This window comes from Danaus plexippus, chromosome 28, assembly GCF_018135715.1.
Source record: "Danaus plexippus chromosome 28, MEX_DaPlex, whole genome shotgun sequence".
NCBI lineage: Eukaryota > Metazoa > Arthropoda > Insecta > Lepidoptera > Nymphalidae > Danaus > Danaus plexippus.
In genome coordinates, this window is record NC_083556.1 from 1,916,034 (window position 1) to 1,930,562 (window position 14,529).

The window sequence follows — 14,529 nt, forward strand, 5'->3', positions numbered from 1 at the left end:
GATTTATACCTAATTTCCTTATCACGGTTTAACCAACTTAATAAAAAGCGGTATATCAATAACTTTAAACACTAATACCGTATATGTGTCCCAAGTATTTCTGTTATAAATGTCCCTTTTATAGAGTACTCAAATCTCTACAATAGTTTCAAATTTTTTTTTTGCCGACACGCCCCTAGGAAGTGGGGTTTTGTGTGTCAGCTTTGTGTTTGTTATTGTGTTACGAATAATACAGTAACGTGTTTGCTGGTAATTTTTTTTTGCATGCTCGTTTATGATACAATTCGGAATACATCTATTTAGCTCAGCGTTTCAATATATTAATAATATTATAGTCGAGTTTATGTTTGTTGAGTAAAAACAACGGAACTGTAGTTGATATTTCATAATAAGTGTAACAGATTTTGTCCAAAAAATCTCTATTATGAGGCAATAATATATTTATATATCTAAAGGTACAGTATATTTGTTATGCCTATTATATTATATATAAAAATTTACAAACAAACCGAAAACGTTTTTTTGTTTCCAAACTATTCATTATATGAAACTTTATACTATGGGATCACAGAGTGACGCCACGCGACAAACACTATATCAAAATCATTCTATTGTTAATTTTTATTTCGTTACTATATAAAAGATATTATTTTTACTAATACTTTAATAAAACAAACTTTCTTCAATATAGACATGACTTGTATGGATCTCATTTGAACGTTACTTTATAATAAATTAGTTTTATGAAAGCAAATAAAATATTAATTATACAAACATACATAAACTCTCATATATACAGGACACACTTAAACTTTAATTCAAATTTCATTACATAAGATATAAATAATGATTAAATAATAAAGTTAACAATTTTTAATGTTATCTTAATTATCGTGGTATAAACCTCACTACCTGTCCAAGACCAGTCTTGATATCAATCAATTAAATATATATAATTTATTTAACAACAACCAATCTTGTATTTAACTTCAATCTAATTTCATTATTATAACAATACAATACCACAATAATTGATTACAATCCGTGTGTGTGTTCGTCTGTTTCCCGCTGTGTTAAGTATTACTCGTAAATTGAATGTCAAATTCATGTCATTTTGTGTATATCCTTTATGTGTGACTAGAGTACCGTATTTACACACATGCACATGCACATATATATTGAATATTTATTATCTGCGCGTGCGCATGCTGAGCTGTTATTGATAAATTACTATAATTTCTACTCCCACATTAATACGATATTATTTAATAGTTTAGTTTATTGTTAATAATATTATAAGAGTAATCAGCCAATATATCTTAATAGTTAAGTAGAAATAAATACGAACTATATTTTTTTTATGCTTTTTCCTTTTTTTAAATGAAAGCTGAATGGTTTAAGATCTTCGGTTATTTTAAAACGTCAATTATGAAATTATAATGTCATTGAAAATGAATACTAGAAAGAAAATCATATTTTTATTATTTTGGATTTTAAATTAAGAAATCTTTTTCAGATTTATTTAAAAAAAAAAAACGATTGTAATATTATCTACGATAATGTGTCTCTATCAGCTACACTGACGACAATGTAAGAAAGTTTTAACTTATAGTGAATACTACTTTGGGTTCAATATACTACAATAAATCAATGGAAAAATGACAGTAACTGTGTTATGGACCTAGCTCTAATTTTAGGGCTCAAGACAGGACATAAAGATAACTGTCCCGCGAGAAAATAAAGTACTCTTTACATGATATACGAAACATTGATATGGTAATATTAAATAACGAAAAATATTATACTTTTATTACAAAAAACTTAATAAATAATGATTATAATTAAGTGTAATTGATATTATATATGTGGCAGTAACGGGTGTTGTTTTTGAAGTATATATAGGCACGAATACAAAGTGCCGTCTCTGTTCCAAAGATCTTTTCTCATCTCCCGTTCATCTTAAAGCACGCTTTGATTTTGCCGCACAAGTCTAAGTATTTCTTATTTTTTATACAAAAAATAATTCCTTCTTGCGTCGCCGTGCCAGGGAGAGGTATGTTATTTCAGAGATCAGCGGTCGCTATTGAAAAACCAAAAATCTACTACAACTAAGATATTTTTATCGTCTTACTGTTGACGGATTTGGACTGTTGGGTACGAGAAGATAACATTGTTAGTTTAAAATAAAAATTAAATAAGTTTTTTAAAAACGTAATTTAAAAATATCTTTATATAGAAACAAGATTTTGGATGTAAAGTGCTTTGAGACGAGACGAAACCTCTTAGCATTCAAAGGACTCACCGTGCGGGTGCCGGGTCCATCGTTGCAGGGAGAGGAGCTTCAACAGTGCTGGGACTTGCGACCCAGGTGTAGCTTTAAGGGGAGCTATCTAATGCTCTTTAAACACTCACCTCCACCGTCCAAGCTCCTCTCTCTATCGATCCAAATTTGAAAAGAATCTACTAGGGCTGCCTTCGAAGTACGTTCTAATAATGAATTGATATTAGTTCTGGACAGGCCCTGGTCTTTTAGTAGGTTGTGGAGAGATTTAGCCGTTATACCTCTCGCTCCCACTTCACTTCATTTATATGATAAAAACTTATAATATAAGACTTTAAATAAATATATATAAGAATGTTATAAATAACTACGGAACTTGATAAACATGTAATAATCGTGTTAAGTTTAAAAGTTTGTATCAAACGGGATTTTAGGTGATCAAAAATTATCAAAATTATGATGAAATGTATGACTGTTGGCCGCGCTATCATTCAGAGGTGATCATTTAAATCATCATCATATACTATATATATATACACTAGTTTTTAACCGCGATTTTGTCTGCGTTAATTTCGGCATTAGTGATATATGTATAGCTAACCAGACGAACTCTATCCCGCCCTAGCGGCCATAAATAATCAGATATTGAAAATTAATAGTATTTTTTTTCTTTTTCAATCGAACAGAATTAAATATCCTATGTCCGTCTCCTGGTTCCAAGCTATCTCCTCACTGATTGTCAACCATATCCCTCCAGCCGTTCTTGAGTTATAAATAGTGTAACTAACACAACTTTCTGTCATATTTAATTCAATCAACTTAAAATATTTTTGATATATGGAAAATATTTATAATATTATCTATTAATTTGTTTTTTATATTTTTGTTGTTGTCACTTTAAAAAAATATTTTTTTTTAATGTAAAATTTTATATACTTTAAAAATATCTCGACATCACCACTTAGCTATATATGACAGTTTATTTGAGATGATTAAATTTAACTAAACTTATTTATCTTCTGTATCTGTTCGATTCAAAAACTAATATTTTTTTAACTAATTCATTTATACTATGATTTTATTTGTAGCCTCGTCTAGTAGATTGCTTTAGAGAATTCTCTGGTTAATTCTTCTAGAATCTAGATATCCGATTTCGGTGATAGACCTGATTACTCACGCCAGAACAGATATACAGCCTCCGTAGCAGGACCTCGTTTATCAAACTTGATGAGTGAGGCCTTGAGATGTGATGAAGTGGTGATTGTAATGTGACAGACTGTGGACGGAAGGCAGTATGTGATGAAAGCTTTTTGGAATTTTTAACTGTTAGTGTATTTTTTGTAAAGGAGTTATAAAGAGTTATTCCTTGGTAAGTTCTGATTCTCCATATATATATGATAACTAATATTGTTATTAAATTAACATAGAGATGTATAATATTTATATTAAATACGTAAATAACTTTTGGGGGAAAAGAAAATTTTTAGGTTTCCCCTAAATTATTATAAGGATTGTATCATGTATGTTTGCTTGTGTCCAATTGATGAGACAGAAACTAGGAAATTAATAAATATGTAATTATTATATATATGTAATAATATTAGTTGGTGGTATAAAAAGAAATATAAATAAAATTAATGTAAGGACAGACATTGTTTTAATTTTCGTATAACTAACTAATGGTCCATGGGTTTGCTTGGGTTATCACGGATTTAACAGTTCAATTAAAATTGATCGTTCAATATGATTTTTAGTAGTTTCATAATTTTTTTTATAAAAGTCAACGGTAATGTATAGATAATCATTTTTTTTAATTTATTGGTAATCACAGCAAGTTATTAGTATTTCCTTTATTAATTATCATAAAGACATGCGAGCGCACATACATTTTTTCTAATTGATATGACATAACTTATACACCCTGCTGGGCTGTCAAAATCTCAAAGCAACGTCCGGACGTTTGAGATACTTTTGAACATTGACTTCACTGTATATATATATATATATATATATATATAAACATGATGTTTTTAATGTTGACATTTCCTAATAAATTATTCTCATAAAATTATCGGCAGTATGTAATTTCTTGAATATTTTTTTTTCAGACAAAATCGCGTGTTAGGCCAAGCTTACGATATTTTAGTATCAAATCATTCATCCAGTAATATATTATTATTATGTATTTCAATAATTTCAGATTCAGGATAATTCTATGTGAATTTCTTGAGAGAAATTTATGGAAAATTATTTGATTAAATATTAACATTTTACTAACATAATTTTTTTTTGTTTCTTATTTTAATAAAAAGCATTAAGAAAATAAAAACAATATAATAAAAATTTATTTTTAATAATAGGATATATATTTACACCATAGCAAAACTTCAGCAAAACTTCATATATACATATGTATATGAAAAACTATGAATTATACATAATTATACAACTTTAATTGATTTTATGGCCGTATAATGTTTATAGCGTGGCGGGATTATATTGAATTCGTTAAAATACCTTAACCCAGTGAAGTAACCGGCCGATTGTTGAGGTGACGAGATACTCGCCGACGGACGGACGGACACATCTTCATATAAAAATGCCACCATCTATATTAGTCTTGCACTTTAAAAAACTTGAAAAACACTATAGTAAATAACACTAATGAACACATACTAGCTATAGTCGACGGATTTACTTGTTAAATTTTAATTTATAGTTTATATTATACAGATTATTTATTATGGTAGTACGCTAATGTTTTGTACTTGTGTCATTCAGTATATATGTGGATATATTTTAATATATATATATATGTATGAAGAATATTTTTATTTAAATTTCTTAACATAAATAAACAATACACTCACCAGCCCAACAGATGTTTCATAAAAAACCCCTATTTTTTGTTTTCTTTGTATCAAAAACGAGAAATTTCATAATAGAATTATTTTTATTTTTTAAAAAGGGGTTCCGTGGGCGTTCACTTCCGCTACTATTTTGGGGTTCCCTTTTTTTCACATTTGACACTTCGGTGTAGGCGGTTTTCGCATATGCCATTCATTGGAGCTTTTTTAAAAGCTATACTTTTACTAAATCTCACGTAAGTATGACTAGTTTTTATACAATAAACGAATTAAATTAAATTAAATTACTATAATGTTAAGTATCCTTTTGTTTTCAGCTGATACGTCGTTAATTAATATATTATATAAAAATTATTTCTGACATAGTTCAGACACCGCGACTCGTTCGCCATTATCGATACGTAATAAGGCCGTAGCGAGGCGGGATCTTTTCATCGGTCACTGATCAAATGGATATTATAATCGAACAACTTAAAATTCCATAAATGGCTGTGGACAGTCGAGACTCGACGGCGGACGGAGCCGGGGGTTACAGCCAGAGGTTTTCCACGTACGATCACAAAAAGATATATCCTTTAGTGTAGCCGCTGTGCAAAAAACGAGGATAGCAGCTCAATGAGGCTTCATAATTGACTGGTTTAATTGCAAGTGTTTTGAACGGATCGAGTTTGTTATATTAAAAGAAAAAGATACGATCCTCATCCTAAGATATTTGCATGTGACGCAATGTTGTTAGGCTAGGTATACACTGATTGCAGTTTGAAATAGTTTGGTCACAAAGTTTTGTACGCATCATCAAGTAAAATTATTCTTTAGTTAGTTATTTTATGATTTAACTAACGAAATGACTAACTAATGTATCTATTCAGCATTTTTAATTATACAGAGATACTTTAATTTCTTATTTTTAAGTATATTAGTATTGAAATTATAGAAGATTATAGATTTTTTTTAACTTATAATGTCAATATTACGTTAAACGTTACAAGAACAATTTAGTCTTAATATATATATAAAAAACATATATATTTATTTGAAAAAAAATCACTAAATGTATCAAAGATATACATTACTGAATAGTCCTCTAAAAAAAATATTCATCTTAAATAATGTCATAATTAATGACATACATACATACATCTTAAATTATAATATATATACATACACACTTAATACATTTTCTATGCTAGATATATTAGGCGTATGTCATTTAAGAGTATATTTTCACGAGGTATTCGTTACATACAAAATTATGAAGATTTGTTGTTCAAAGAGAACGATGATTTTGATCATTAGAATTAAAATTTAAATTCAACTATATAAGCTTATATTTTAACCCCGACTCCGCTTGAAGTCCGTCATTCTAAACAATTATACGTAAAAACAGTAATGTATCGAACGATAATAAATTCCACCAAAAACTCTTGAATAGTTTATGTTATATTTGGAACGTGCAGACATATATAATCCATCTCACCATCCTGTACCCAGCATTATACTTAATGCCATCCGAATGACAAATTACTTGACGAACGGTATGCAAAGTAGGGATAGCGTCGGAGGGCTATGGAATAAAATTTCCAAGACCTCAAACAGCCCAGCTTTTTCCGTACAATGAATAATTAATTTGAATTAAACGAAATGCAAATTAAACGAGACAAAAAAAATATATATGACATGTATGGTAAAGCAGTAAATACCTCAATAAAATAATCGATTGAGATGATATGATAACAAAATGGCTGCTTGTGGCGCGTCGCCTTTTTATTTGACTGTGTAATTTGTATAGCATGACTTCTGGACTTATGTGGAACGTACAGATAGATGAACACATATCTCTGCTTTGATTTTATTATTGTCACATTAAAATATTATAGTTATAACTTAATATTACTTCAATACTCCGTGATTTCTTTAAAAAATCATGAAGTAAATTCTAATTACATATATATATAAGGTCTGCTATGTTAAAATTATATAATATGTTAAGAAAATCATAGAAAAAAAAAAATGGTTTAATAAAACAGCATTTCATTAAAAAGGTAAATCATTTCTTGAGGCTCGCGTATTTCAGTGACTTATAAAGTGTTTGGTATTTTAGCGAGCTTTAGGTACATTAAAAACAAAAATTCAGACGTCCCATTAATGTATATATAAAATATTAATATAATTTACTTATTTGATAACTTTAAACTGTTAGTATCATAGTTTCGTGTGCTATTTATATCGTTTTTCTAAATTATGTTCACGTTAGTAAATATTTTATATATAATGATAGTTTTATTCCTGATGTCTTTTTATCGGATTAATCGGAATAATAAAATTTTAATACTTATTTGATATGATCTTAAATTAGGTTACCTATGCACTAACTGCTTGGCTATGGTTGTGTGCTTAGTACGAGTTTGGATCACTACATACGACGAGTTTCTTAGTCATTCAACAAACTGCTTTGATGACATGAAATCGGAAGATATATATATATATATGAAAATATGTTAATGTATGTAACTATGCAACTTTAGGTAATTATACTGAGCGTGATTGTATGTCATATATATATATATATATAAAACGACAATTTCATGTCCTTAATGTTTTTCATCTTGCATACAAAACGGAGCTACGCGCAGATAAAAGCAAAGTTGAAAGAGGCATGGATTACGATTATCTAAAAACAAATGCAAGAAATAACTAGCTTTAAAAACATTCTTTGAAATTCCAAACCAAACAAAATATTCGAGATCAAATTGGAGTGTATCAAAACCCGCCAATCTTATATATAATGACCTAATATATATATATATATATCCTTTTTATATCTCAAATATATTATCTATACGCTATAATTTTTCAACGGTTTGTCTAAAGTTTCTTCTACTACCTAAAACTCCTTTATTAATCACGAGTTCAGTCAATTAAGATTTTTAATGGAATATAAAAAAAAATATTCTTCTGTCCTGTCAGAGTTATACGTCAGTTAAAAAGGACTGCTCCGGCGCAAAGCATATAAGTACATTAATATGTTCTATGTCGGCTCATTGCAGTTATTGAAGATTGTATGATTACGTGGATTATATTTTTTGTCAAAAAATATGTATTATTTAAACTTCAATGAGATCTAAGACTTTCGTGAGTATTCATTTAAATGAAACTAATATTATTCGTATTACTACGAGTGTTTTATTATTTTAAATGTCATTCACATCTCGCCTGGCCGTGATCACGGTCGCAGCAAAGTGACCGAAACGTCAGGTTTTTAGTTTAAATAAAACACGCGTAGTAATACGAAAAATATCAGTTTCCTTAAAATTTTAAGTTATAACATACTATTATTCTGATGATAGTCATTCATGTGTATGTTATCAAAGTTTTAAATAAAATGTAGGGACTAAAAAGATCGTTTAAACGAATGATTTTAGACCCAAACAATTGTAACTTGTAAATGTATACATTATTTTCCTTCGCAATTAATGTTCTTAATATAATTTTCATATACATATTAAAAAAAATTACCAATATATATATTATAGTATATTAGGTGCCTATATTAGTAATGCCCACCAGATATTACACATTGAACAACATTTCTTCCAAGCTCCAGGTTGTTTCAAAGCATCATGCCTTGTATATTTCAGCTCCTCGTCTGCTTTCGTCTTTATTTCCACCTTCCTTCCATGGCCTTATGGAACATTGTGGATGTGCAGACATAATGTTTTGCTTTGAACCAAAATTTTGTCCAACATTTACGTCGGACGTTGTGCATATTATTGGAGATTTATTGAAATCAACTTTTTTTCAGATTACATTTTTTAGTAACCGTTCTATAGTTTGACAATAATTTATGATAAACCACTTTCCTACCATCGAATAACCAGCAAGCAAGACCTACATTTGACTTAACTTAGAACTGTTGTTGCGGTTGTTGTTGCTTGAGGCAGTTCCCAGCAGAATGATAGGGATTCGGCCGCTATTTATAACCATAAAACCATGATTTACAACCAGTTTTCACCTTTTATAGTCTATAGTAATTACGTTGCAGACACCGTCCAAACTTAACCAGCAATGCAATTATTGGGCGACTTTGAGTAGTTTTCGTACAAAATTTGGGCAACCCGTGTCATACCCAAAAAAGAAATCCTATTTACTTCAAGCCATCAACCTTATCGATTTCTGTTGAATAGCTCATCTATCAGGCTGTCTCGAGACTCATAACTTCCAGTCCCATGACAACATTCTCCGCTGCCGATAAATGTTGCTCACTCAATATTTGGAGAGCGTTTTAAAACGAAACTTATTTATCTCACTAGCAAAGCAAATTCAAAGTGGCTTTTAATATGAACAGCTCATTCAGTATGCCTAGACTTTAGGTAGACAAAAAGTAACAAAAACAATCCTCTAAAACAATAAAAAAACCATTTTATTTTATTGAAAAAAAATTCTTTTCACGATATTTTTTCGAACAGACTACGTTATCTATGTGAAGGTAGGTAATAAACTTATTAAAAACTTTTTTTTTTATTTAAGTTTAGAAAGTATCTTTTTTTCGTATTTTTTTTTTAATTAATTAATATAAAATATTATACTAGGGTGTCATAAATTAAAACGCATAAACGTAATGTTTTCATATTTTTTTTATTTGACAAAAGAAATTAATTCACTGTTTTTTTTTTATTATTCCGTTTTTCTTACAATATAGTTATGAAGTAATTATTCTATCTAGTCTATATGTATATGTTTAATTTTCTCTATATAATACAGATTATATTTACAAAACATCCCGTAAAACCCATGCTAGGCTGTAGTTAAAAAAAAAAAAACGAAAAAAATATTCATACAGGAACTACAGCTCTTCTATTCTGATTGCTAATACCTTAACACAGAACACAAATTTGCACGACATGTAATAAATACATTTTTTTTTATGTTCGCATCAAAAAAAAATTAACTTAAAATTATCTATCACAAGACTGGTTTGTGTTCCCGTTTTGATTTGATTTAACTAAATAAATAAAAGAAATATATATTTTAAAGCTAATTAATTTAATGGTACACCCATCGGAATTTTTTTTTTTCACAATCAACACCACGATTTCATAAATAGTGGTAATTTTGGAACTATAACGTTATACATTAAATAATAATAATTATTAAAAAAAAAAATATCTTTACATGCTTTGTTAGTGACACAAAGAAAAAAGAAAAAAAAATATCGAACATTTTTCCGTTGAATCCGGTGACCACACTAACTATATCTATCTCTTTCACGCATCATTTGAAGGAGAGAGACAGGAATACATTTCAAACTATCAATATTGCACAGTTCATACAGTATAAACAATTTACATTTATTTAAATTTTATTTTTCTTCAATATATAATACAATTCTAAATACAAAATCATAGGATACAATAACCTTGACGTATGTACAATCAGTCAAAATTGTATACGCGATTTTGTTACTTAATACAAAACAACAGAGACGATAATGGCATACACAACTTTGAATGATCTAGTGGCCACCGAGATAGAAAAATAAAATCCTACAATAGAATTATTATTATAAAAAAATTTACATTTATTTATCATTAAATTATATCAATAAAGTTGTGCCGGTTTTTAGAGAGATACGCCATTTTGTTTTATTTTGTCCGCGTATGTGTTAATACTTGCTAATTTATATATATATATATATATATATATATATATATATATATGTATATATATGTTTTTTTTTTTCATTTTAATCCCACGGTTGTTACACGGCCGGCCAGACCCTGTTAACAAACAATTTTGAATTAATAACTTTCAACCAATTCATTTACGAACATATTAAAAAATAATACTGTTTTTTTTATATATATGTATATCATATTGCGTATGCCATTATTATCTGAATTTGGTACATTTACTATGACCATAATATTTTACGGTCATTATATTATAACAAAATCTTCAGCTGTCGTAGTTATTTTGTTCGTTTCCCAAAAATTGACTCCTTAAACCCATGCGATGGAAAAGTGCTAGGCCGTTCTCACTGGAATATAAATAATCGCATGAAAAACATGATTTTGACGTCAACTGTGAGAAAATACATATTAACTATCGAAACTTTTAGTGGTTATGGGCAATGGACGTGAGAAGTTAAAACACAGTCGCAGAAAACCAGTAGAAGATTACTCCAATACGTTATAATTAGTGTTATTTTGTATGGAAAAGGTTTTAATATATACAAGGGTTTATGCAAATAAAATTTATCTGAATAAAGTCATTTCCAGATGAGATGGATGACATATATGAGACTATTGACAGAATACTTTTTTTATTCCAGGAATGATATGAGCCTCTTCCAGTTGTAAATATAATGCTCATAGGAGTTTGTCAACAAATTTGTAGTTGAGGTCAATTAAGAACAGGTGAAGCTAATAAAAAGCGTCTAAAAAAGAAGGATTGTTCCTAACATTGGAACTAGAAAAATTGTTTAGAACTACTCGTGTATTTCGTAGTTCTTCGTTGAAAAAAACTACTACAGTAGCAAAAAACTACCCGATTCGGATGATATTTCAACACCTGTAAGATCCTCGTATCAAAAGTAGTTTTTTTAGAATTTTCACCAATTTGAAGGCCCTTGGTATATATATAAATAATTCAAAATAACAGTCTAGAATTTAGTCCAAAAAGATACATATTTCTGTACATATATATAACTTACGTGAGTAATCCAGGGTTATCAGGCTGGTACCAACTATACTGCGGCACGTAGGGGGGATGTTGGGGGGGTTGGAGCGCGTGTGTGTGACCGCCCTTCATGTCCCAGCCGGGTGGCGCGCCCTACACCAAGATTATCATCAGAAATGACATGTGATACGTTATAAAAGCTTCTGATACGCCATATTTTTGATCGGCTTGACCGATTGTGATGAAACTTTTCGCCAAGCCTGCTTGTACTTCAGAGAAGAATATACAATAGTTATGGATTCGCAAACCGTAGTTCTAAAAAAAATATCATGACTATCAAGGACACTCGTGTTATTCATTATCTAACTATTATTTTCGTTGAATCGTAACAAATACAAAATCTTATAGTGAATAATATTTTATATTTATATGAAGAAATAAAAAAAATATATTTTAAAATACCAAGTCAATATATCTTTTCTTTTTTGGCATTTTTTTTTGTGATTATTATTTCAGTATGCTCTAACATAAGCGGAACATATTATGTTTTAATTCCATTAACGAAATAATTTTATACGAAAGCCATTATTTAATTGAGAGTGAAAATGCCGTGACTGTATATTATTTTGCTGTACGTTATTTATGTACCTACAGAAAAAAGGCGGTGCCGGGTGACGCGGTCAAATGACTGAACTATGATGTTTACGAACAGATATTAATGAAAAATTACATTACATTGAATTCCTTTTTAAACTTCTAATGGGATGGTTTGAAAAAAAAAAAAAATTTATCTGCCAAAAAACCTTATGTCGAGGTTATAAAATGGATAATTGAAATGTCACGTGAATATACTACTCACATATCCGACCCTGGGATCCCAGGACTGCTGATGAGGAGGCTTCACATCACAGGATCCATCGGGCGAACGGCCCGCGTTAGGCTACAAACAAACATACATGTTACATACAGCGTTGATATAAAATAAAATCAGAATATTCTATTTAATTTATTGAAACGACGAGACGAAACCTCTCATCATTCAATGGATTCACCGTGCGGGTGCCAGAGAGGAGAGGAGAGGAGAGGAGCTTCAACAGTGCCTGGGACTTGCGACCCAGGTGTAGCTTTAAGGGGAGCTATCTAACGCGTTAGACGCTCACCTCCACCGTCCAAGCTCCTCCCTCCTAACCAAATTTGTAAAGAACCGACTAGGGCTGCCTTCGAAGTAAGTTCTAAGATTTTCACTACATCCCTGACTTCGTAACCATATAGGCTTATAAGCAAAAATGAAAATTTTTTTTGTTGTACATTTATATAATTATTGTAACTTAAATTACTTGTACTGATTTCAAATATATATATTTCTTCGATAATTTGATCAACAAGCTGTAAATCTAGAATTTTTCACGTATTTACTCTATTAAATCAAAATGTTTCATCAAAATCAGGTTCAGTCCCACGAAGAGGTTAGTGACCAGAACATTATTATATGAAAAATTATTCATATATTAAAAAAAACAATATCTTTATAACATTGTCCTATAGTTATTGATACTATCTCACGAAAATCTGGTAATGGATATTATATACTAAATATTGAATATATCAAAGTAATTGCAATAGCCTAAGCAGAAAGTGATGAAACACAATCAGAATAAATACAATAAAGAAGATAAAGCAATGTAATTCACTAATGAAATGTCCAAAATAATTAAATACAGTGAGTATTCTTACATAGCCAACCTTTACATCCCATGTGGGTTGTGGTGGTTGCTTCACATCCCATGGGGTGCCAGTGGGCGACAGTCCTGGCGATAGTTCGGATACAGGGGTAGAGCTGGGCGTGGGCGAGTGGGCTTGCGTGGGACCACTCTGATAGGCTGAGGGCGAATGTTGAGAACCACTAGAACTACCTCCACCACCTAAGGTAACATGAAATACACGATAATAACAATTTTGGGAATCATAGGAACGAACAGTTAAGGATTTTTCTAATTAATATAAATTCTTCATCGTTTGTTTGAGATTTTTTTTTAAATAAATACGTGTAATTATATGTGAGTAGATTTTTTTTGGTGATACCAAAGATTTGCGATCATTTAACGGCCAAAAAGATCTGATCAATCTAACTGTCCTTAGGTTAGAGGTATAAAAAAAGAAAAAAATTGGGAGACAAATTAAATTTTCGCTCTCAAAATAAAACTACATTTACAATTTTGATATTTTCCGCGTAATATTTAAATAAAGGTCTTTGAAAGAAAACGAGATTTTACGGTAAACAATTAAATTAAACTAGTATTTTCGGATTATTACGGGTTATCTTATTATAATCTGCCCGTGAAGCGTCGGGAGTAAGTTGTTAAAATAATAAAAAAACTAAAATGTTAGTTGAATTTCAATACTCGCGAAAGTCTTAGATCTCATTTTGCTAAGGAATTAGTTTAAAAGTTTCATAGGTCGGAGGTCAAAGGATACATACCATGTAATATCTGATTGTTATTCGGGGGGCTCCCGGGCATTCCCAGTCCGGGGGGAGGAGCGCCGACCTGGGCTGCCTTCATCATCTTCTTGTACTTGCTGCGGCGGTTTTGGAACCAGATCTTCACCTGGATACAGAACATTATATTAAACCAGCTGTTCGGCTTCACCTGGACCTGCAGATGCAGCTAGTGATTGGTTCGAACTTATTTTAAATACGTGAAT

At 30.1% G+C, this 14,529-nt stretch overlaps 1 protein-coding gene across 7 annotated transcripts in view; it reads right to left on the reverse strand.

Moving 5' to 3' along the window:
- LOC116776205 (homeotic protein distal-less-like) overlaps positions 1 to 14,529 on the reverse strand; it is a 99,396-nt gene that overhangs the window by 42,389 nt on the left and 42,478 nt on the right. The window contains exons 4-8 of one of the 7 annotated variants that reach the window (XM_061525256.1): positions 14,306 to 14,432; positions 13,561 to 13,706; positions 12,686 to 12,766; positions 11,861 to 11,979; positions 9,765 to 11,185 (exon numbers count right to left, since the gene is read on the reverse strand). The exons of 3 other annotated variants lie outside the window; for them this stretch is intronic. In XM_061525256.1, the coding sequence (XP_061381240.1) occupies positions 11,104 to 11,185; positions 11,861 to 11,979; positions 12,686 to 12,766; positions 13,561 to 13,706; positions 14,306 to 14,432 (555 nt within the window). In that variant the 3' untranslated portion in view covers positions 9,765 to 11,103. Of the gene's footprint in view, positions 1 to 9,764; positions 11,186 to 11,860; positions 11,980 to 12,685; positions 12,767 to 13,560; positions 13,749 to 14,305; positions 14,433 to 14,529 lie in introns of those variants that run through there. 3 more of the 7 variants (XM_032669334.2, XM_032669335.2, XM_032669333.2) reach the window with 3 other exon arrangements.